General features: G+C 40.3%; 1 protein-coding gene across 1 annotated transcript in view; it reads right to left on the bottom strand.

Annotated features, from left to right (window-relative positions):
- Positions 1-25,463, bottom strand: part of DDX58 (DEAD (Asp-Glu-Ala-Asp) box polypeptide 58) — a 78,266-nt gene that overhangs the window by 24,134 nt on the left and 28,669 nt on the right. The window contains exons 2-12 of the mRNA XM_011948654.1: positions 22,020-22,154; positions 13,933-14,114; positions 12,539-12,686; positions 11,158-11,277; positions 9,199-9,306; positions 8,644-8,797; positions 7,864-8,122; positions 7,388-7,550; positions 4,822-4,926; positions 2,517-2,674; positions 1,120-1,255 (exon numbers count right to left, since the gene is read on the bottom strand). Coding sequence (XP_011804044.1) covers positions 1,120-1,255; positions 2,517-2,674; positions 4,822-4,926; positions 7,388-7,550; positions 7,864-8,122; positions 8,644-8,797; positions 9,199-9,306; positions 11,158-11,277; positions 12,539-12,686; positions 13,933-14,114; positions 22,020-22,154 — 1,668 coding nt within the window. The remainder of the gene's footprint in view (positions 1-1,119; positions 1,256-2,516; positions 2,675-4,821; positions 4,927-7,387; positions 7,551-7,863; positions 8,123-8,643; positions 8,798-9,198; positions 9,307-11,157; positions 11,278-12,538; positions 12,687-13,932; positions 14,115-22,019; positions 22,155-25,463) is intronic.

The following is a 25,463-nucleotide window of genomic DNA, read 5'->3' as shown; positions in this document are numbered from 1 at the left end:
CAATCCTTGATTGGCCATGGATACAAAAAATCTGCAAAAACCACCAAAAGCATTCTGTGAGAATTAATTGGCTACATGGATTTTATAATAAAGAATAGTCTATTTTTATTATTATTTATAAATTGTGGGTTGCATACCTCCTCTATATAAAAAAAATAAGCTTATGTACATATATATGCATACATTTTTTTCTCTAGTGGGTTGTTAAATATTTACCAGCAAAGCACTGGTTACACGTATGTACCAGTAAGTATATACAGTAAGTATTTACCAGTAAGTAAATACTTAGGTATAGGCCAAAAAATACCCCAAATTACCAGTAATTACCTTTGGGAAAAGAATTCAAAACAGGGAGAAGGAAAACTTTTTTTTTTGTTTAATATCTATTTTTTAATCATATGCAGGGGTGAGATTATGTGCCATTTTGGTTTCCTCTTTATGTAAAAATATATATAGGCCAGGCGCAGTGGCTCATGCCTGTAATTCCAGCATTTTGGGAGGCAGAGGCGGGTGAATCACTTGAGGTCAGGAGTTCGAGACTAATCTGGCCAAGATGGCAAAACTCCATCTCTACTAAAAACACAAAAATTAGCTGGGTGTGGTGGCACACACCTGCATTCCTGGCTACTTGGGAGGCTGAGACATGAGAATTGCCTGAGTCCAGGAGGCAGAGGTTGCAGTGAGCCATGATTGAGCCACTGCACTTGACCCTGGGCAACAGAGCAAGACTCCACCTCAAAAAAAAAAAAAAGTACATATAAATTATAGTCTTTTTAATATCATTAAAACACTTTTTCATATTTTTTAAACCTTTATAAAATTACTAAAAAAGAACGTTAAACAAAAAGAATGCTACTGTCTGTGAACCATATGGGAAACACCCTTTGCAAATCCTGTTTTTCCTTCTTCTAAATAGGGAATGGTATAAGAAACAGACTCTTTCCATAGGTACTAGATTTCACTGAACCTAAATAGTCCTACTATCTCCATCTTCCTACATCCAGGACAACTCCCGAAGTCTCCCCAAGTTTATGTATGTTAAATACAATACATGTTTGTTTTGCCATTCCAGTCACCAAGAATGCTACTGTGGCTTCCTCCTCTGAAAACATCACCCACCTTCAAATCTCTGAGTAAGATCTTGCTCAATTTCATCGAATCCTGCTGCTCGGACATTGCTGAAGAAGTCTTTCAAGTAATCCAAAGCATCTTTAATTCGTGCATGCTCACTGATAATGAGGGCATCATTATATTTCTGTTGAAAGTAAAAACTGTCTCAATATGCTTCCAATGTCAACACATTCACTGTACTCAAGTTCAATTCATTGTATTTAAAGAATTAGTTTTAAGAAAACTTTTCTTTTCAAATCTATTCCAACTTAGCTTTTTGTTTTTTTTTTTTTTGAGACGGAGTCTCGCTCTGTCGCCCAGGCTGGAGTGCAGTGGCCGGATCTCAGCTCACTGCAAGCTCCGCCTCCCAGGCTTACGCCATTCTCCTGCCTCAGCCTCCCAAGTAGCTGGGACTACAGGCACCCGCCACCAAGCCCGGCTAGTTTTTTGTATTTTTTAGTAGAGACGGGGTTTCACCGTGTTAGCCAGGATGGTCTCGATCTCCTGACCTTGTGATCCGCCCGTCTCAGCCTCCCACCAACTTAGCTTTTTAAAAATGAATGGCCTCTAACAGTTCTGTAACAAAATCTTTGAACCAAATAGTGTTAAAAAAAAAAATCTCAATTAGCTAGTAACATTAATTATCATCACTTTGGATTATTGAATTTTACCTTAGAAAAGAAAAACTACATGAAAAACACATATCAAAATTAAAAGACAATAATGAAAGTAAATCAGCTTCTACATCAACCTGCCTCATAATTCCGACATTTCACTTAATTTCTATATACATCTGAAGCCATCACTACATTCTCATTGCATCTTCCAAAATGATAGCCCTGACCACCTCCATCAAATGTTCAACCAAGCTAACTGAAATTCTACAAATGCATGCTAATTGAATGTATTTGAATATATTTTCAATGGCTGGATAAGCAGAGGTGATAGCTGTCACTATAGTTCGTTAACTTCTTGGTTAGCCAGAGAACCTGGATTTCTGAGCATGGGGAGTCACCAAAGGTGAAGAAATGTGTGCTTCAAGACATGGCAATGAACTTTCCACTTGCTGAGCTTTAAAGATGGCTGTCACTGGACTGATCTTGTATCTGGAATAATGTTCTCTCATCATCACCCAATTTTTTCCAACCATGTCAGTTAATGCTAGAGGCAAGGCATAGAATCTGAGCCTTTATTTCAGTCCTGTTGCCTGCAGTGTGAAATTTCAGAAAGTAAACTGAGATGCTGCTGAATGGGAAAACTTTTGGAGTTTGCTTCATAAGAACTTTCTGGAAAGGTTCCTAAGCGAGCTCTTGAGGACAGGATAAGAAGTTGTTATCTTGGCTTCCAGGGTGCCACTCCCAGTAGGTGCTGCGACCAGAATATGACTCTTAAAAGGAGGAACATACCCGCAAATGTGAAGTGTATAAAAACAGGGCTTTACAAATCCTGCTCTCTTCATCTTTGTCTGGCATCTGGAACACCATGCATGCTTTCTGAACTGTAACAATCCATTGTTCATACTTCTGTGTTCCAAATTCCCTATTTTGAATTTGAGAAAAGTTTTCTGTAAAAAAAAAAAGTTTGTCACTGTGTCATATGGTCATTTAGGTTATAAACAGGCCTCACCCTTTCATTTTCTTTTCTTTCTTTTTTTTTTTTCTTGAGGCAGAGTCTCACTCTGACGCCCAGGCTATAGTACAGTGGTGCGATCTTGGCTCACCGCAACCTCCGCTTCCCGGATTCAAGCGATTCTCCTGCCTCAGCCTGCTAAGCAGCTGAGACTACAGGAGTGTGCCACCAAGCCTGACTAATTTTTATATTTTTAGTAGAGACAGGGTTTCACCATGTTGTCAGGCTGGTTTTGAACTCCTGACCTGAGGTGATCTGCCTGCCTTGGTCTCCCAAAGTGCTGGGATTACAGGCGTGAGCCACTGCACCCGGCCTAATTTTCTTTCTTACTCTCTGCAAACAGGGTATTCCTCCATGAAATAGTCTTAAGTAGCCTTTTGCAAAAAGGCAAGGTACCTGAGGTGGGAGGAGTAAGAAAATAGAAACTCACGTCACCATCTCTCCATCCTTTGCTACTTCCCCAATTCAGACCACATCATTGTGCTGCTGGATAATATGACAACCTCCAAACTGGTCTCCCTTCCTCTTGCCTTGTTCCCTCTACCCCATTCTCTACCCAGTGGTTAGAGGGAGTTTGCAAAATTGCAGATGAGAAACCATTCCGCTGCTTAAAAGCCTTTAGTGGGTTCCTGCAGCCAAAATCCTGCTCCAGCTCACAGGCTCCTCTCCATGTTCTGGCCTCTGCTTGCTTTTGCTTCTCATTTCTGGCCACTCTCCTTTCAGCATTCTACAGGACTAATGGAAGTCCCCATACTCTTTCTAGTGTCCTGGCCTTTGCATATGCTATTCCCTGTCCCTGAAACACACCTTATTATCCCTACCACACCAGCTGCTTTAGTATTATTATTACTTATCTAATTTTGGCCTTACCATCAGACTAGAAATGCCCTGAGGCCCGGGGCTGTGTCTTTGGGTTCATGCTGTATTCCCATCACCTAGCACATTCCTTAGCACTAAATGAATGAACATATGCATGAACACATTCAGGAAATTGCTAAATCAAAAGGATTCAGGTAGGGAAGTAGTAGAATATAACATTGGAAAGATAAGTAGAACCTGGTTGTTCAGGCAGAGCTCCGACTGCAGGTTAGAAGCATGAAGAATTATCCTGTAGGCAAAGGGTTTTTAAGCAGGACAGGGACATGATAAAATGTATTCATGAAGACTAGTTCATGAGGGGTTGAATGGAAGAGAGCGGAAGTGGGCAAAATCAGCTAGAAGGCTGTTAAAACAGTTATAATAGCAATTGTGAAAGAAAAGGGGAGAGAAAAGCAAAATATGTGTGAGAGAAGGAGAGACTCCATGAGGTGTCTTACAGACGTCACATTTAACTTCTCTAAAACTCAAAACTCACCTTGTACCTGCCAATGCTTCTAGTCCTGGTACCAGGACCACCCACTGGCATTCACACAGGGGCCTAAGCCAGACGCCTGGAGGGGAATCAGCCCCTTCCTCCCCTTTCTCATCCCCACCCGAATCCGGTTAGCCATCCAATCATAACACTCAAGTTAGAAGCATCTCACATGTGTCTCCTTCCTTCTCCAGTCCATCTCCACTGCCTCTCTTTGGTCCTTGTCATTCACTGGTATCTTTATTACATCACTAATCAGTTTTAAATCTTCACTTTTCTCCCCACTGTTTTTAGGATAAAATTCAAATCCAGGCCCTTCACTGTCTTCCCCTGGCCCATCTCTAGTCGCACTCCTTTAGTGCTGGGAAATGTGCTAGGTGATTGCCTCTAGGTATAAATCTGAGCCAGCAGAGGAATGGGGCTTTCATTCAGGTAAACAGGAAAGTCAGGAGGGAAAGCTGATTTAGAAGGTAGAGAAAGCAATGAACTGACTTACGTATGGTTATTTTTCAGGTGCGTGTGTCTGGATGAACTTATTTTGGATTTAAAAAGGAAAAAAAGAAAGAATAAAGGAGGACATATAAGGCTCCTAAATAACCTATAATCAAGGAAGACAATCTCTGGATGTGCTCTTGACATTGTCTGAACTAAGGAGAATGCAAAAAGACCACAGTGAACAATAAATGGCTATTCCCAAGTAGAGAGAACACAAAATATGAGATTTATCTTACCGAGGTCTTTGCAGATTCTCTTCGCTAGACTCTCTGTGTCCCTCATCAGCTGAGCTATGATGCATTTAAATTTGTCGCTAATCCGTGATTCCACTTTCCTGAAAACTAGAGACATTAAAAAAAAGAAAAAAGAGTGAGTATATTTTCAGGAAGGACAGATCAAAGTAGATATCTCTAAAACCTTTTTCTGCCTTTGATACTTCCTCTGAAAAACCTAAGGTTCCAAGCTCACTGGCAGGTGGTCCAGATGATATAACAAATGCTTAAAATGCAATGGCTCCCTGTTGCTTCTTGTACTGATTCTAACATCTGTCTTTCATGGTGTAGGTCTAACTAACTAACTTCTTTTTTTTTTTTTTTTTTTTTTTTGGATTGAGACAAAGTCTCAGTCTGTCACCCAGGCTGGAGTGCAGTGGTGCGATCTCAGCTCACTGCAACCTCCGTCTCCCGGGTTCAAGTGATTCTTCTGCCTCAGCCTCCCAAGTAGATGGAACTACAGGCACCCACCACCACGCCTGGCTAATTTTTGTATTTGTAGTAGAGACGGGGCTTCACCATATTGGCCAGGTTGGTCTTGAACTCCTGAGCTGGTGATCCATCCGCCTTGGCCTCCCTAAGTGCCAGGATTACAGGTGTGAGCCACTGCACCCGGCCTAACCAGCTTCTTACTGTGGCTGTCCTGTTACCTCTTCTCTGATGAGGCTGGCATCTCTCATGTCTCTGCAAGTGCCACAATCTAACCCTGTCTCTGTGCTTTGACAGTCTCCCTCCTCCCACAGCCCCCAGCGGTATTCACACTGATCCTCCATTTATCAGTGTATTATTTCAGCCTAATTATTAATTGCCTGCAATGTGCCATGCTTTGATTATAGACAGTTGAAAGAACACACTTCATGCTCCTACAGGGCTGTGATCTTAAGGGAGAGAAATATACATGGCTAACTAACCATAGCAGTTCTCTAACAGAAGTACATGTAAAGTGTGGCCAGGTGTGGTGGCTCATGCCTGTAATCCTAACATTTTGGGAGGCCGAGGAGGGTGGATCACCTGAGGTCAGGAATTCAAGACCAGCCTGGCCAACATGGTGAAACCCTGTCTCTACTAAAAAATACAAAAAATTAGCCAGGTATGGTGGCACATGCTTGTAATTCCAGCTACTCAGGAGACTGAGGCAGGAGAATCACTTGAACCCAGGAGGTGGAGCTTGCAGTGAGCCGAGATCGCACCACTGCACTCCAGCCTAGGCAACAGCGCAAGACTCCGTCTCAAAAGAAAAAAGAAATTGTACATGCAAAGTGTCACAAAACACAAGGAAAGTAACACCTAATTCTTCCAGGGAAGTCAGAGTTGTAGAATAAATACAGGAAGAAGAAAGAAGAAAGCAAGAGTAGTCATATATATTCCATCACAACTTGGCAAAGGAAAAAAAAGCACAGTGATGTACAAAGGAAGCACAGACAAAAGTTGGAGAGAGAAAGCACACGGCATGATTGAGTAGCCCAGAGGAATGCAACATGGTTGGGTTTATGAATATTTGAAGGCGATGAAGCTCAGAGGGCAGGAGGAACCGGATTATAAAGAAATTCATATGTGACACTGAAAAGTTGGGATTGGGTACATCAATCTCCTTACTTACAAGCAGCCTTCAAAAAGGAACTTATCTACACCACTCCCTATTACAGGTCTATTTGTTCTACCTCAGACATACAGTCACATACTACTCAGAGAGCAAGGGTGAAGTCATATATATTTTCTGTATCCCTCTCTTCCTTGCAGGGTTAGCATAATAATAACATCAATAAACAGTTGTTAGTCTTATTAAAAAATCGTCTCTGATCTTTCTGATCTTTTTTTTTTTGAGACAGAGTCTTGCTCTGTCACCCAGGCTGGAGTGCAGTGGCACGATCTCGGCTCACTGCAAGCTCCACCTCCTGGGTTCACGCCATTCTCCTGGCTCAGCCTCCTGAGTAGCTGGGACTACAGGCACCCGCCACCGCGCCCGGCTGATTTTTTTTTGTATTTTTAGTAGAGACGGGGTTTCACCGTGGTCTCGATCTCCTGACCTTGTGATCCGCCCGCCTCGGCCTCCCAAAGTGCTGGGATTACAGGCTTGAGCCACCGCGCCCGGCGTCTCTGATCTTTTGAGGAGTGACATAATGAATTCAGATCATTCCATTTCAACTAAAATGATCAAATACATATTCAAACAGTGATGACCACACAGGGACAGAGCATGGGAAAAGGCTGAGTGAGCCCAGCTCTTGGCTATCTGATGTCTAAATTCTCTCATCACTTCTTCTGCATTGCTAGTACATTTATAAGAGGTTTTTGGAACCAAAGAGGAAGAACATTTGCTCTCTACAGGCCACTTCTGAGGTTCATCCATTGCTTGGGATCAGAGCTCAGTTAGAGAGGCTAAAAATGTGACTATTACTCAAGTTTGGGGTTAAATATTTTCCACTAAACAGAGAAAGAGTCAAAGTTCAGTGTTCGTCTCGATGGCTCTGAACTAGAGGTAGCAGAGAGTAACAAAATCTCAAAGGGCTTGTTACTGGATCCAACTTACACTTCTGGGGCTTATAAACAACTTGCTCCAGTTCCTCCAGGTTGTCTTTGACTGTTGCTATCACTGATGCATCAAGAGAAGCACACAGCTTGCAGATATAATCTAAGGCTTCATCTGTGTCTTTGGCATCCCCAACACCAACCGAGGCAGTCAGCCCAACGACCTGTAAGGAGCATTCAAAATCATGAGATGTCTGAGAAATGGTACCATGTTTCCACAGCCCCTCATACAACTTTCCTGCTGGAGTACGGTTTTTGTTTTTTTGTTTTTACTAACACACAGTGTATGGCACATGGAGGCACATAATGCATATTTACTAAGTGAACAAATGAATAAAGGAAATAAAATTCATAATGAGTTGTACAATATGGACTCGGGACTTGAGAAGGACATCTTCAATGTGGCCACAAGAGTAAGAAAATAGGAGTTAGGAAGATTATAGTTCTTCCGAAGTATTCATCTGACTTTGGAGATACCTGGGGTAGTGGGCCTGAAGATCCTCCAAGTTTCTGATCTAGATAATTAAACATGATCATATTGTATGGGTGTTGTTTACTGGTGTTGTGGCATTCATCAAATATCATCAAAGTAAAGATGGACAGTGATGGAATCGTTCCCTTTTTAAGGTTATTCACAAGAATCTGCGGAGTTAAAATGATGATGTCATTGTTCTCAACAATCTGTTCCACCGGTACATTCTCAGCTGTTGCTCCAGAAATACCTGTAACTCTATACCTGGGAAATGACAGAAATTCCATATTACCAACCACGATGTGAATAAGGAACCACAAATATGAAACGCTAGCTCAGAACATCAACTGATTAAATTCTCCCTGAGTCCAAAAGGAGTATAGCTGTAGGCAAGTCCATAGCACAGAGCCTGACACATAGTAAGTGATCAATAAATCCAAGCTAGTTGTAATTTATAGTAGTATATATTAAGTCACTAAGAAGAGAGTACGTAAAAGAATAATATCAAATAAATTATAAAATCACTAAAGAAGTTAAACGTGTCCCATAAACGTCAGATTTATCCCTGAAGTTATTTACTCCCCATACAAGGGCAAACCAGGGGAGTTTAAGCTTTCTGGTACATCTAACAAAAAAAGACTGGAATCCATGAAGGAATTACATCTGGATTATATAAAAGCTGAATCTAATATAATTTTTTATCATTGTTTTTCAAAACCAAACAGAAAACACATCAATTAACACAAAGCTGGAGAAAAAGAAATTGAAGCAACTATTATACCTACCCAAGTCTTTCAAAGTATTTTGAGAACATAGATTCCTGCTGTTCATATAGTGGGATCTGATTTGCAAAAAAGACAACTTTCCCCTTTTGTCCTTGTGGGAATTTTTTAAGATGATGTTCACATATAAGGATTGAAACCTGGGTTTTTCCACAACCTTTTAACATGTAAGGAAAAAAGAAAACATGTAACTCATATATTAGATATTTCTCTAGAAAGGCATTTATTTTTGGCTCTTCTAATACCATTGAGCTGACTAATTAATTGATAATGTAGATGGGTTAACAGTTACAGGATTTGCACTATGACTAAAAAATATCAAGCTACTTCCTAGGTGCATGCAAACAGCCAAGACCCAAAAGCAAGCTAACAGAGGGCACTTTTCTTACCTTCTCATGTCCCATAAAATACATAAGGACATTAGTAGGACAGTTTTCTCAAAAGACACATGGAATAAGGAAAAAACTGAAACTTGCCCATTCTGTCCCAGTATTCAACAAAAGAAAAAAAAAAAGGAAGCAAACAGAAAAACGATGTAAGTAATGGCAACAGGCTTACCTGTAGGAGCACATATTATTGTGTTTTTTCCTTTCTTAGCAGGTAAAGCAAGCTCTAATTGGTAATTTCTTGGTTTAAATGGGCTGTACAAGTTTGTATCAGACACTTCTGGAATACAAAAGGAGCAAAATTACCAAATGGTTCCTGCTCTGAGGAATCACGGTAACAGCTACAGTCTAATGTCCACAAATTCTGACTCCAGCAAGAAAAGCCTCACTGGAGAAAGTTTAGAATCCTCTCTCGGTAACCACTCTTTCTTTTCCACTAATTTGAAGTACAGAATTCTCTCAATGACAAAGTATTGATGGCAAGAAGGAAAAAAAAAAAAAAACCATGAATTATTTTTTATAAAATCACGGAAGGCTAACAAAGAGAAACCAAAGCAAGAATGGCTCAATTCAGGGTAAGACAACCTGTCCACTAAAGGCAATGCTGTATGGAAAAAAGCAACAAATCCTCCCAAGGTATCTGAAGAAAACCAAACTGTTAACATTGGATTCTCAAAGCAATTTCATATTAGGGCACAATAACACTTTGTCGTTCTTCAGGTTCTCAAACGATATTTTCTCTCGACACAACCAGAAGTTTTAAAAAATAATCAAAGGCTTTATCTCAATAACAGGTAGGCATATAAAATGTTAAGAGCTAGCAAAGACTTTGGAAATTATCTACTGAGTCTAACCTGCCCATTTTAGAGAAAGGGAGAATTTCTAAAAGGTTAAGTGAATTAACCTCACACAAAAGACATGTAAGAGCCAGGCGCAGTGGCTCATGCCTATAATCCCAGCACTTGGGAGGCCGAGGTGGATGGATCTACTTGAGGTCAGGAGTTTGAGAACAGCCTGGCCAATATGGTGAAATCCCCATCTCTACAAAAAAAATACAAAAATTATCCAGATGTGGTGGCATATGCCTGTGGTCCCAGCTACTTGAGAGACTGAGGCAGGAGAATCACTTGAACCCAGGAGGCCAAGGTTGCAGTGAGTTGAGATTGTGCCACTGCACTCCAGCCTGAACAACAGAGCGAGAGACTCCATCTCAAAAAACAACAAAAGACATGCAAGAATCTTCACATGTCAGAAAATTCAAAACAACTCATATTCATTGATTTTATTGTGTTTTTTTTTTCTTTTTTTTCCCAAGGGGTAACAGATTTTATTCTGAAATGACCAACAACAAAACAGAACAAAAATACTTGTAACATTCAGTTGCAGAAGCAATCTGCACATTTTCTCTTTATGATGTTATCCTAATATCATTTTTCTTCTAACACCACTCATTATTAATCCTAATTTCCTTCCTGATACTCTTTTATAAATAATTTTTATTATGGCATATTATACAACTTTCTGGTCTCATAAAGCCCTCAAGAAAATATGCTTTGAGAAGCATACAGGGGCCTCACAGGGCCACAGCTAACTTACACAGTGCCTCTGTGTAAATGAGAAAAAGGAGCTTCTCTTGGAGGACACAGCCCCTCAGTGCACTGTGTGGCAAATGCACAGGCTGGATCTCAGCCCCTACTCAATTCTCAGCTGGGTGCATTTGGGTAGCACACTAACTTCATCAACTTGCAGGGCAGCCCAGGGGTCCTAAAAGGAAATTGAGCAAGTGGCTCAGAAATAGAAGTAGTATTTCTTTAGAAAGCAAGGCTGATTTGGGAATTCATAGACATCAGGTTTTGATGAAGACTCTATTCGCATTTCCACCATAGACATGCACATACTTTCTTAGTAGTAAAAGAAGAAAAAAAGATAGTAAAAAGAAGAAAAAAAAGATAGTGTAAGAACTGGAAGGAGAGAATGGCATTCCAAATACAGAAAAAGTATCTATTGTAACATAAATTCTCTTTTCTTTCTTAATTTTCCTTACAAACCTTTTCACAAGGCTGTGACTTTGGGTACCACACCAAACACCAGAAGTGCACCATTATGGAAAAGAACAAACAATGCCGGGTACCTGAAGGTGGACATGAATTCTCACTAAGATTCTGGCATTCTGGATCTTCTTGGTAGAAAATCTGTATGTCAGAAGTTTCCATCTTATCCTCGAGATCTTCTGTTTCAACATCTTTTATACCTTTGTAAGATCAAAAAAGTCTTAGAATCTTCACATAATCTGATTATAGCGTTGATGGTGAAAGCTCCACAAAAAGGTCATAACACTAAGATTTTTAACTTCTATTAAAATTTCTCACAACCACTCCCCTTCACCTTTTAAAACAGTTAAAAGAATCACTTTGAGTTTCAAATCTCAATTTGGAGTTGGCCTCCAGTGTAATTTAGAGCTATATTACTCAAAGTGTGGAACGCATTGCCCTACTGAATCAGATCCACATTTTAACAAGACCTCCAAGGGATTCGTATGCACCAAAAAAAAAAAAAAAAATAGAAACATGATTTAGCAGATATTTCTGACTGACTCTTGACCCAGTAAATCAGATGTGTATTTATATAGACAGTTTCTGAAACAACTTACGATCCAAAGAAGCCTAGGAAAGCTAAGACCAGATATTCAGATGTTTACCAAACTCAGACTTTGAAACAATGCTCTGAGTGTTAGCTTCAAGAAACCAGGCCTGGCGCGGTGGCTCAAGCCTGTAATCCCAGCACTTTGGGAGGCCGAGACGGGCGGATCACGAGGTCAGGAGATCGAGACCATCCTGGCTAACACGGTGAAACCCCGTCTCTACTAAAAAAAATACAAAAACTAGCCGGGCGAGGTGGCGGGCGTCTGTAGTCCCAGCTACTCGGGAGGCTGAGGCAGGAGAATGGCGTAAATCCGGGAGGCGGAGCTTGCAGTGAGCTGAGATCCGGCCACTGCACTCCAGCCCGGGCGACAGAGTGAGACTCCGTCTCAAAAAAAAAAAAAACCAAATGATGGTTCAGACACTTAACCACAACCAATTCTTTCACTCGTCGGATTCAGTTCCAGATGGCTTCCAGTAAGAGAACCAGGCCATGTCTATCAAGAAATCTACTCTGAAAAGGGGGTAAGTCCTGGAGTTTGAACCTTTAACTCTAGAATTCTCAAGCTATTTCTCTGATAATCTAAACTTAGACTGGGAGTTTGGATTCTGCCTTCCCCAAATCGTTTGGGCCAGATGGGCTAATTCTGGATGAGAGTGGTTTTCCCCAGTCCATTTTTAGGGGTCATATGCAACCAAACTAATTTTGTAGGCAAGTAACTGCCTCCCTCCCAGAATGCAGCTTCCTGCTGGTCTCGCACTAGAGATGTAGCTCTGGCTCTCTGAGGGGAAAACGCCTCTGATGGGATGTGAGAGACCAGTTGGAATGAGTGAAGCCCTAAGTAGAGCTGTGAGGAGGGTACAGTGTCTTACCATTCTCTACAGTCCACAGTTCACTGAACTTGTTCCTCTCTCTCTCCAAAGCAAGTTTCAAAGTTTTGGGCCAGTTCTCCTTGTCTGATCTGAGAAGGCATTCCACCAATTTCTCTGCACCTGCCATCATCCCCTTAGTGGAGCAAATCTAAGCAAAGCAACTGTAGTTTATTGATCAATTATCTCAAAAGCTTTCCCTCTATCAGTTTTGACTGAAGAAATGTCAGTTCACGTACTATCTGATTTAAAGCAATTGTACATCACGGTTCAAGGGGTCATATTCATGACAGTTTTTTCCCCGTCCAACACATCTTTTAAGATACTTTTTCCTTCATCGTTTCCTTTACACTAGATGTCACTGTGTCAAGCCAAGCCTTCTCATCGCCTCTGAGTTCTTACACCTATCCTCATCAGCAATATGAGGAAAATAATCATTTGACAACCATTCCCAACATGGGTATATTGGCATATAGCAATATGTGGAAACAGATAACAAAATACTAACAATTTTTTTTTTCAGGGTTGAGGAATTTGTATGACTTTTACTAATCATAATAACTAAAGTTTATTGTTCACATACTCTGTGCAAGACATACATGAGTACTTTATATATATTATCTCATTTACATATCTCATTACCCTTATAAAAGTACTATATTAATAAGGTACCATTATTATTTCCATTTTACACACAAGGAAACAGATAGATATTCAGAGAAACTAAGTAACTTGCCCAAGATCATACCGCTAGTAAGTGGTTGAGCTATGATTCTAACGAAATTCATCTGTGTTCAGAGTCTAAACACTTAACTGCTAGAGTCTGTAGCCCTTTCTCATCTGCTCATCTGTTCAATTTAAATTTGCATAAAACACTGTTCACAGACTATGGTGATTTTAACTGAAAATAGGGCAAACTTCAAAAAAACTTTGTGACATAAAAATTACTCAGTTCACATTAAAAGTACTATTCTGGCTGGGCGTGGTGGCTCACACCTGTAATCCCAGCACTTTGAGAGGCCGAGGCAGGTGTATCACGAGGTCAGGAGTTCGAGACCAGCCTGATCAACATGGTGAAACCCCATCTCTACTAAAAATACAAAAATTAGCTGGGCGTGGTAGCGCACACCTATAATCCCAGCTACTCAGGAGGCTGAGGCAGGAGAATCACTTGAACCCAGGAGGCAGAGGGTGCAGTGAACCGAGATCGTGCCATTGCACTCCAGCCTCGGTGACAGAGCGAGACTCCATCTCAAAAAAAAAAAAAAAGGTACTATCCTATGAGTACTTTTGTGGGTTTCAATGATCTTTCTCAGGTCTAAAACAGTATAGAAAACAGAAGACACCTCCCATGTTATTATTATTTCCCCCAATTTTAGTACTTTATATTAACTTACCTGTAGAATTTCTTCACATTCCTGATTAATTAAACATTCAGACAGATCAGAAAGGATATCTGTTGGAATAATTCTGGTTTTAAATTCTGGTTGTAAACGTTTTAAAAGTAATCTATACTCCTCCAACTTTTCAATTTTTTTGAAATCCCAACTTTCAATGGCTTCATAAAGTCCAGAATAACCTGAAAAGAATGAAAAAAATGTGGACTGTTATGAAACCAACTGAAAAATACTTTGAGATTAGTATCATAGAAATCATGTTTGAATGTATGGTGGTAGAATTCAAAAACTATCTGTAAATTACCCCCAATTGTCATTGATTTTTCAAAAAGAAAACAGTATTCATTTTAGTCACCCAACGCTTTAGGCCTTCTAGCAATATTTATTATCTATTGGGAAAAAGCACTAAGGACAACTTTGAAGTCTTACATTTTGATCTCAGTATAAAATCTTTCTTACAAAGTGCCCCATGGACTTCACCTACAATCCCTGATTTGTCTTTAAAAAGTCAGAGTCAACAGGTTTATTATGTATCTTCTCAGTGGAAAGCAGTAAAGAAGGCAAAAAGAAATATAAACCTTAATTCCTGACCCCAAGGAACTTTCCTTCTAATTTTTCTAAGATAATATTAAGTAAATGGGAAATTTACTTAATATTATTCCACATGCCTTTAAAAGACATTTATTTAAAAATCATATTTAGAAAGTTCAGAAAAAAATACTAATGGCCAACAAACATACATAAGATGTTCAACCTCAATTCTTTTTTAAAATTGTAGTAAAAAACAGATAAAACACTTACCATCTTAACTATTTTTAAATGTACAGTTCAGTCGTGTTAAATTCATTTTGTTATAAAACAAAAATCCAGACTTTTTTCACCTTGCAAATGTAAAACTCTATAAAACAACTATTCCTTTTTTTCTCCTCACCCCTGCTCCCGGTAACCACCACTCTTTGTTTTTTTGTTTTTTTTTTTAATTTAATTTTATTTTTTGAGACTCCGCCCAGGCTGGAGTGCAGTGGCCAGATCTCAGCTCACTGCAAGCTCCGCCTCCCGGGTTCACGCCATTCTCTTGCCTCAGCCTCCCAAGTAGCTGGGACTACAGGCGCCTGCCACCTCGCCCGGCTAGTTTTTTTGTGTTTTTTAGTAGAGATGGGGTTTCACCATGTTAGCCAGGATGGTCTCGATCTCCTGACCTCGTGATCCACCCGTCTCAGCCTCCCAAAGTGCTGGGATTACAGGCTTGGGCCACCGGGCCCGGCCCACTCTTTCTGTTTCTATGAATCCGACTACTTACAGATAATTTATATAGGTGGTAAAATACAATATTTGTCTTTTTGTGACTGGCTTACTCCACTCAGCCCAGTGCCATATGCCAGGATTTCCTTTTCTTTTCTTTCTTTTTCTTTTTTTTAAGGCGGAATAATATTCCATTGTATGTGTATATCACATTTTGTTGATCCATTCATCACTGATGGACATTTGAGTTGCTTCTACCTTGTAAGTGATCATGAATAACGCTACTATCAACATGGATGTGCAAATATCTCATCAATACCCTGCTTTCAATTCTTTTGGAAATACACCAGAAGCAGAATTGCTGGATCATATGGTGATATATATTTTCAATTTTTTGAGGGACTGCCATACTATTTTCCATGGCTGTTATACCATTTTACAATCCTACCAATCAGGCACAGGGTTGCAGTTTCTCCACATCCTCAACTATACACATTATTTTCTGTTTTTATTTTTATAGAAACCATTGTAATGGGGGTGATGTGATATCACATAATGGCTTTGAATTTCTCTGATGATTACTGATGCTGAATATTTTTCCATATACTCATTAGCCATTTGTATACCATATTTGGATAAATGTCTATTCAAGTCCTTTGCTTTTTTTTTTCTCTGAGACGGAGTCTCGCTCTGTCACCCAGGCTGGAGCACAGTGGCATGATCTTGGCTCGCTGCAACCTGCACCTCCCGGGTTCAAGTTATTCTCCTGCCTCAACCTTCTGAGTAGCTGGGACTACAGGCATATGCCACCACACCCGGCTATTTGTATTTTTATTAGAGACAGGGGTTTGTCATGTTGGCCAGGCTGGTGTTGAACTCCTGACCTCAGGTGATCCACCTCCCTCAGCCTCCCAAAGTGCTGGGATTACAGGCATGAGCCACCACGCCCAGTCCCTTTGCCTATTTTTTAATTTGATTTTTTTGTCTTTGAGTTGCAGGAGTCCTTGATATAGTCTACATATTAACCCCTTATCAGGTATATGATTTGCAAACATTTTCTCTCATTCCATGGGTTGACTTTTCACCCTATTATGTCCTTTGAGGCACGTAAGTTTCATAGAGTCCCATTTGTCTATTTTTTCACTTTTGCTGCCTATGCTTCTGATATCATATCCAATAAATCATTGCCAATTCCAATGTCATGAATTTTTTCTCCTATGCTTTCTTCTAGGAGTTTTAACAGTTTTAGGTCTTTTTTTTTTTTTTTTTAACAGTTTTAGGTCTTATATTTAGGTTTTTAATGCATTTTGAGTTGATTTTTGTATAAAGTGTGTGATGGTTAATTTTCTGTGTCAGCATGACTGGGCAAACGGATGCCCAGATAGCTGGTAAAACATTATTTTTGGGTGTGTCTGTAACGGTGTTTTCAGAACAGATTATCACTTGAATCAGACTGAATAAAGAAATTCACACTCACTGATGTGTGCAGACATCATCCAATCCATTAAAGACCAAAAGAGAGCAAAAAGGGAGAAGAAGGGCAAATTCTCTTTTCTTGAGCTCATCATTTCTCTTGCCCTTGGACATCAGAGGTCCTGGTTCTCAGGCCTTCAGACTCTGAATTACACCAACTGCTCTTCTGATTCTCCAGATTGTGGACAGCAAATCATGGGACATCTCAGCCTCCATGATCACGTGAGTCAATTCCAAAAATATACATGTAAGTAACAATGTGTATACATATCTCATCATATATACACACAAATATATCCTATTGCTTTTGTTTCTCTGGAGAACTGTAACACATGGTATAAATGTCAAAATTCATTATTTTGCATATGGATATCCAGTTTTCCCAACAACATTTGCTGTCTTCAGCAAATGTTGTCTCTTGACTGTCCTTTCCCCATTGAGTGGTCTTGGTATCTTTGACCACATACTTGAGAATTTATTTCTGGGTGCTCTTTTGGACTATTTCTCTGTCTTTATGCCAGTGCCACAACATTTTGATTGCTACAGATTTTTAATGTGTTTTGAAATCAGGAGAGGTGAGGCCTCCTGGTTTATTCTTCATTATCAAAATTTTACCTATTCGAGATACCTTGAGATTCTCTATAAATTTTGGATACATTTTTCTATTTCTGCAAAAAAAAAAAAAAAAGCCATTGGGATTTTGATAGGGATTGCATTGAATCTGCAGTTCACTTTTGGTAGTACAGGCATCTTAAGTCTTTAATTCATGAATGGGGATGTCTGTCCATTTATTTGTGTTATCTTTCATTCTTTCAGCAATATTTTGTTGTTTTTAGGGTATGAATCTTTTATCTCCTTGGTTAGGTTTCTTCCTAAGTATTTTAATCTTTTTGATGCTATTATATAAATGGAATTGTTACCTTAATTTCTTTTTTGGATTATTTGTCAATACATAGACATGTGACTAATTTTGGGGTGTTGCTTTTGTGTCCTGAAACTTTTCTGAATTAGTTCTAATAGTTTTTTCTAAAATCTTTAGGGTTTTCTACATACAAGATTCTGCCACTGGCCGGGCATGGTGGCTCACGCCTGTAATCCCAGCACTTTGGGAGGCCAAGGCAGGCAGATCACGAGGTCAGGAGATTGAGATCATCCTGGTTAACACAGTGAAACCCCATCTCTACTAAAAATACAAAAAATTAGCTGGGCGTGGTGGCAAGCACCTGTAGTCCCAGCTACTCGGGAGGCTGAGGCAGGAGAATGGTGTGAACCCAGGAGGCAGAGCTTGCAGTGAGCCGAGATCGCACCACTGCATTCCATCCAACCCGGGCAACAGAGTGAGACTCTGTCTCAAAAAAAAAAAAAAAAAAATTCTGCCATCTGCAAACAGATTATTTTACTTCTTCTTTTCCAATTTGGATACCTTGTCTTTCTTTTCCTTGCCTAACTGCTCCAGCTAGGACTTCCAATAGTAAACCTTATTCAATTTTTAAAATAAAAATTAAAAGTACTATTTTTACCTAACAGGTTGGTAAGGGTTAAAATAACTTATAATATCCAGATTAATCATATCCCCAAAGTGGAGAAATAGTGCTTTCTCTGAAGAGAAACAGAAACCAGCCCTTTGGAAAGACTTGCTCCATTGCTGATTTCAACCAACCTCCTGACTGCCCCTCCCTTTAGCAGTTTCAACACAACAACCAACCAGCATTTCTTCCTGATAAGAGACCACCAACCACAGAGTGGGTCTGGCCAGTCTATGAAGGATGTGCAGTGAGAGTTTTCATGTCCTCTGCTTCACCTTCTGACATCAGAGGGCCAAAAACTCCACCCTTGGATCATGCTAACACTGCCAGTTTTTGAACATGGGTGCCATGGAAAGGCATGAAGCTCAGCTGCCCAGGTGCATGCTTCTACTTTCATATTCATGACTCCTCCTGCAGCTTACTGAATATTTGGTCACCCTGTTCAGCATAAATCCCTGTTTTACTCTTCCCACCCTCAAAGTGCCTGTTTCCTGCTTCTGGCCGGAGGCTACACTTCCCAGCCCGTCAAAATGGCCACCCTGCAGACAGACTGCAACCCTTTATGAAAAATAAAGCTCTCCTTTCCAATTTTATGAACTTCATGATTCTTCTGTTGATAGAAAACACCATAGCTCTGAAAACAGAAATGTAAATATTATGTAATATTTGATGCATGTACCAGAATATTTGTAACATATATAATAAAGACTATAACAAGAAAAGGAACATATGTGAACCCACTATCCGATTTAAGAACCACCATATTCTAGCTGGGTGCAGGGGCTCATGCCTGTAATCCCAGCACTTTGGGAGGCCAAGGCAGGCAGATCACTTGAGGCCAGGAGTTCAAGACCAGTCTGACCAACATGGTGAAACCCCATCTCTACTAAAAATACAAAAATTAGCTGGGCATGGTGGCATGTGCCTGTAATCCCAGCTACTTGGGAGGCTGAGGGAGAAGAATTGCTTGAACTGGGACCCAGGAGGCAGAGGTTGCAGTGAGCGGAGATTGTAACACTGCACTCCAGCCTGGGCTGTGGAGTAAGACTCCGCCTCAAAAAAACAAAAACAAAAAACAAACAAAAAAACCCACCATATTCCAATACTTTGTGCCTTCTCTTTCCAACCCCTCTGTCTCCCTGCCAAAGTCACTGCTTCCCTGTATTTAATATATCAATACCTTAATTTTTTTTATAGTTGCATATATTTGATTCCCTAAGCAATATGTTAAGTTTAGCTTTTTGGAGCTTTATAAATATTATATTCTATGCCATGTAAGTTTCTCTTTCTTTAAAATTTAACATTACATTTCTACAACTCACCTGAGTTGTCATCTATAGATGTGTTCACACCTTTTCATTGTAGTTTAATGGACCATGTGTAAATACTATAAAATTTATGTATACATTCTCCTCTTAAAAGACATTCAGGGTAATTTCCAGTTTTGTTTACTTGCTTTTGTAAGTACAATTATACTATGAACACTCTTATATGCATATTCTGGAATATATGTATAAGTTCTTCTAGGGCACAAACTTAAAAGTGAAACTTTTGGATAGAAGGATACATGACAGCTGAACTCTACAAGGTGATATCAAATTATTTTTCAAAATAGTTGTATCAATTTACACTCCATATAGTGATATTTAAGATTTCCAGCCAGGCATGGTAGCTCACGCCTGTAATCCCAGCACTTTGAGAGGCCGAGGCAGGTGGATCACCTGAGGTCAGGAGTTCGAGGCCAACCTGAACAACATGACAAAACCCCATCTCTGGCCAGGCGTGGTGGCTCACGCCTGTAATTCCAGCACTTTGGGAGGCCGAGGCAGGTGGATCACGAGGTCAGGAGTTCGAGGCCAACCTGAACAACATGGTGAAACACTGTCTCTACTAGAAATACAAAAATTAGCTGGGCATGGTGGTACATGCCTGTAATCCCAGCTACTCGGGAGGCTGAGGCAAGAGAATCGCTTGAACCCCATAGGCAGACGTTGAGTGAGCCAAGATTGTGCCACTGCACTCCAGCCTGGGCAACAAAGCAAGACTCTGTCTCAAAAAAAAAAAAAAAGATTTCCATTAAATATCTTCTTTAACCTTAGCACTGTTGGACTTAAGTTTTGCTCTCTGGTAGTTATAAAATGTTATCTCACTGTGTTCCTAATCTACAATTCCCAAATTCCTAATTGGACTGAGAATCTTTTCATACATTTATTCACTTTTCATTCTTCGTATTCATTGAAATGTTTGTCCAAATTTTTTGCTCTAGGTATGTTTTCTTTTTCCAATTGATTTTAAGACCTTTTTAATATATTCTAGATACTAATCCTTTAGTGATTATATATTTTGAAAATATCTTCTCCCAGAGTTTGTGATTTTTTTTTTCACTTTCTTTATAGTGTTTTTGATAAACTTGATGTAAGGAATACAAATGTATGTATGTATTTGTATCCACATTGGCATGAAAGTTAGGGTTTGTTTTTTAAATACAAGGTTTATTTATTTATTTATTTTAATTTGAGAAGGAGTTTCACTCATTGCCCAAGCTGGAGTGCAATGATGCAATCTCAGCTCACTGCAACCTCTGCCTCCTGGGTTCAAGCAATTCTCCTGCTTCAGCCTCCCGAGTAGCTGGGATTATAGGTACCCACCACCACGCCCAGCTAATTTTTGTATTTTTAGTAGAGACAGGGTTTTGCCGAGTTGGCTAGGCTGGTCTCAAACTCCTGACCTCAGGTAATCTGCCTGCCTCATCCTCCCAAAGTGCTGGGATTCCTCCTGAACCTGGCCCAGGGTTTGTTTTTTAAATGCAGGGGTCTCCCTATGTTGCCCAGGCTGGAGTGCAGCAGCTCACTGCATCATAGCTCACTGCAGCCTCAAACTTCTGGACTCGGGCAGTCCTCCTGCCTCAGTCTCCTGAGTAGCTGGGACTACAGGCACATGCCACCATGTCCAGCTTGAGTTTGTTTGGTTTTTAATATTATTCTGTTTATCAACGCTATTTTTTTAATAGCTCCTCCTTTCCCAGTAATCCTCCTTTCTCAGTGATGTCTAATAATATCAGGTTTCCATAAAGACATGGGCCTAATTAAAGGGTCTTTATTCTGTTTCAATGGTCAGTTTGTCAGTGCCAGAACCAACATTTCACTGTCTTAATGCCTGTAGCTTTCTAACAAATGCCTACAGGTAGAAAGAAAAGCCCCAATCTACTAAACTTGTCTTCTTTAGGGGTGTCTTGACTACTGTTGGGTCATAATTCTTCCATATGCATTGTAGAACCAACTTGCCACACTCTTTGAAAAAGTATGTAGGATTTTTATTAGAATTATATTGAATATACAGATCGATGTAGGGAGAACTGACATTTTTTATGATCTCAAGCCTCCTTCTCTAAGTGATGGGTACGTTTTTCCATTTAGGACTTCTTTAATATCTTTCAATAACATTTATTCAGACCTTATACATCTTTTGTTAGATTTATTCCTAAATATATTACAATTGTTATTATTAGAAATGATACTTCATTTTGGGTTACATTTTTTGTTTGCTTCCATTGGGCAGAAATGCAACTAATTTTTGTATATTAGTTTTATATCCAAATAATCTTGCAAAACTCTTCCATTAGTGACAATAATCTCTCTGCAGATTCTTTTGCTGGATGTTTCAGGTAAACAATTATGTCATCTGCCTAAACACAGTCTTTACATTGCCTCAGACTAAGAGGCATGAACTATAAGTGGATACTTCAAAATTAATAGCTTTTCACTTTTACAGTATTGTCAGGCAGCAAGGTTTTGTGATTTGTGATTAAAAAGATTTGTGATTTGTGATTAAAAAGAATGAACTAACCTGCATGGTCTAGGGCATCCAAAAAGCCACGGAACCAGCCTTCCTCCTGGAGCTCCAACAGGAACTTGAGAAAAAGTGTGGCAGCCTCCATCGGGCCCTTGTTGTTTTTCTCAGCCTGAATATACTGCACCTCTTCTACAAACAGAAGCAAAAATGACTCATCAAATTGCAGAACTATTCATCATTAGAAGAAAAACCAGAGAAGGATCACAAGACCTTCCCAAATAGCGACAGGAACTGTAACAAGTCGCAGCATTGGAAGAATCTTTAGAGAAGCAGCAAAACCTCTGCCCAGGCTGACTATGCCCATTCTTCACCAAGCCACTCTTCCCATCCTCTCTGGAAACTTCCAGTTTGGTGTGGAGGTCTGAGCACACATTCTAGAAAAGGAGTTTCTTGAAGATGTGTAAAAAAATCTCCCGCAAAAAGGGAGAAGTCATGATGGCCTCAAACTATCCTCCTGTCTCAGCCTCTCAAAGTACTGGGATTAGAGGTGTAAGACACAGCACCCAGCCTCTAGAAAAGAAATTTTTTTTAATTAGTTGGGTGTGGTGGCTCACACCTGTAGTCTCAGCTACTTTGGAGGCTGAGGTGGGAGGATCACTTGAACCAAGGAGTTCAAGGTTCCAGTAAGCTATGATGGCATCACTGCACTCCAGCCTGGGAAACAGAGTGAAAACTTGTCTTGAAATAGGACAAGCAAAGGAGGAGGAAGTAAGGAAGGGATACTTTCATGGTCTTTTTGGGAGAAAACTATCTACCAACTGCTGGTGGTCATTCTAACTTTGTACACTAATTTCATACCTGAGGAGTAATAACAAAAATGCTACCTTGGTATGACCTAATACTTGATAATTTTCTGGGGTTTTTTCAGTTGTTGATGGAATGCAAATTCCAAGGGAGTAAGCAAGTTGTCAGGCTGGTGAACCACTATATTCTCATAGATTAGAAGAAGACCTAGCATGTAACAGACAATAAACAAAGGTATGTTTAATGACTGAAGGAAGAAGGAATGCCTTATAATCTTGCTCTACTTAAAGGCATCTCTGCCAAGGTCTCTGTCTTGACAACAATAAAATCAACCCTTTCAAAAAATAAAATTCAATGGTTTTTGGAGCGGTGTAATCCATTAGTACTATCTAATTTTAGTACATTTTCATTACTATAGAAAGAAAACCTATATCCATTAGCAGTCATTCCCTACTTTCCCTCTCCTTAGTCCCGGGCAAACACTAATCAAATTGAGTCTCCATGGATTTGCCTATTTTACACATTTCATAGTAATAGAATCATGCAATACATAGTCTGTGTCTGGCCTGTCTTACTTTGCATAATGTTTTTAAGGTTTGACCATGTTGTAGCATGTTATTATTCATTCCTTTTTATTGCCAGATAATATCCCAGTGTATGGATACACCACATTTTGTTTATCCACTCCTCAGTGGCCATTTGTGTCCACATTTTGCCTATTACAAATAGACATGCTATGAACATTCGTGAGCAATTTTATGTGAAGATGTATATATTCATTTCTCTTGAGTATACACATAGGTGTGAGATTTCTAGTTCTTATGGTAACTCCATTTTTAACACTGTAGGGAATTGTCAAGCCATTTTCCAAAGGAGCTGCACCATCTTACATTCCCACCAGTAATCTAAGAGGATTCCAAGTTCCACACATCCTTGCCAATACTTCTTATCATCTTTTTCATTTTAGCCTTCTGTATGACTTTCCTGTGGCTGCAATAACAAATTAGGACAAACCAGGTGGTTTAAACAATAGAAGCTTATTCTCTCTGTTCTTGGAGGCCAGAATTGTGAATCACGGTGTCAGCAGAGTCATGCTTCCTCTGAAGGCTCTAAGGGAGAATGCATTCCTTGCCCTTCTAGTTTCTGGTAGCTGCTGGCATTGCTTGGCTTGTGACAATGCTCCCTCCAACTGTGCCTTCTGTTTCTCTGGCTTGTGGCCACATCACTCCAGTCTCTGCCTATGTTTTCACACGGCATTCTCGTTGTCTTTATGACTTCACATGGCTGTTTTCTTAGAGGGACACCAGTCAGATTGAACTAGGGGCCTGCCCTACTCTAGTATGACATCATCGTAACTAATTACCTCTGTAAAGACACAATCTCCAAATAAATCACATTCTGAAGTACTGGGAATTAGGACTTGAACATATCTTTTGGGTCGGGGGCACACAATTCAACCCATAACAGCAACCTATCTTGTCACCTATCCCAGCTTCCCTGGACCCACAATCCTACCGTATTCCATTGAGTCAGTTCATTCTGTTCCTAAGCCCAGTCCTTACAGCTGTACTTTTGTTTCCAGGCCTCCCTGCTGCTTGAGCTTCCTTTCGATATGCTACCAGCCATTACAGATATTCCACGTGGAGACGCAAATGGATCCCGGCCACAGCTACCGCCTTCCCAGATAAACTGCCTTGCAGTATCCTGGGCAGTTCACATTTACTTTGCCTGTGGTCAGGCCTATCCCACTACCTGACCCCAATATCTGCTGCTACAGAGTAGTGACAATTTCCTCAAAAGCATCGACAATGCAGACAAAACCTCTTCTTTAACAGTATTTCCCACGGCCTTTGCTGTCCCGGGACCCACTGTGATGCCAACCTCAGCTTCTCAAGGTAGAATTTCTTGGTCCCGTCTCTGCTTTCTCAGTCTCTTTACTGACTACTGACTAAAGCACTTACACTGCATAGTACGTAGTAAATGTGGGCCTGTCTTCTACCTGAGACTGTGACTTGGAACATTTGTCTTGTAATCATCAGCACAGTACCTGGCTCATGCATGTGTCCAGAAAGTGCCACCAAAGGAATGGATACTCAGAATACTGCCCACCTGGTGCCTCTCCAGAATCACGCTTGGCCTTTGACTCCAAAATATAAAAAATCTGAGGCTGGGCGTAGTGGCTTGCACCTCTAATCCCAGCACTTTGGGAGGCTGAGGTGGGTGGATCGCTTGAGGTCAGGAGTTCGAGACCAGCCAGCATGGTGAAACCCCATCTCTACTGAAAATACAAAAATTAGCCAGGCGTGGTGGTTAGTGCGTATAATTCCAGCTACTCGGGAGGCTGAGGCAGGAGAATCACTTGAACCCAGGAGACAGAGGTTGCCATGAGCTGAGATCGTGCCACTGCACTCCAGCCTGGGCAATAGAGCAAGACTCCATCTCAAACACACACACACACACACACATACACCCAGGTCTGCCTTGAAACATCCTGGACAACCTGTGAGTAAGAAAAGTCCTGCAGCTTCCAGGGAACCATGCAAGTTCTCCAGGAGAAACATGGCTTCAGTGCTCCTTTTCCACGATGTAACTAGTGTCAGTAATCACAATATCTGATTGCAGAGAGGGTTATAGTAAATGAGATGCTAGATGTGGGCATGGGGAGAGTGTTGATAAGCTCCCTTTGCTTTCCAC

This window comes from Colobus angolensis, unplaced genomic scaffold, assembly GCF_000951035.1.
Source record: "Colobus angolensis palliatus isolate OR3802 unplaced genomic scaffold, Cang.pa_1.0 Scaffold281, whole genome shotgun sequence".
Taxonomy (NCBI): Eukaryota; Metazoa; Chordata; class Mammalia; order Primates; family Cercopithecidae; genus Colobus; species Colobus angolensis.
The sequence above is the reverse complement of the archived record's forward strand: the minus strand, read 5'-3'. Positions and strand labels throughout refer to the sequence as shown.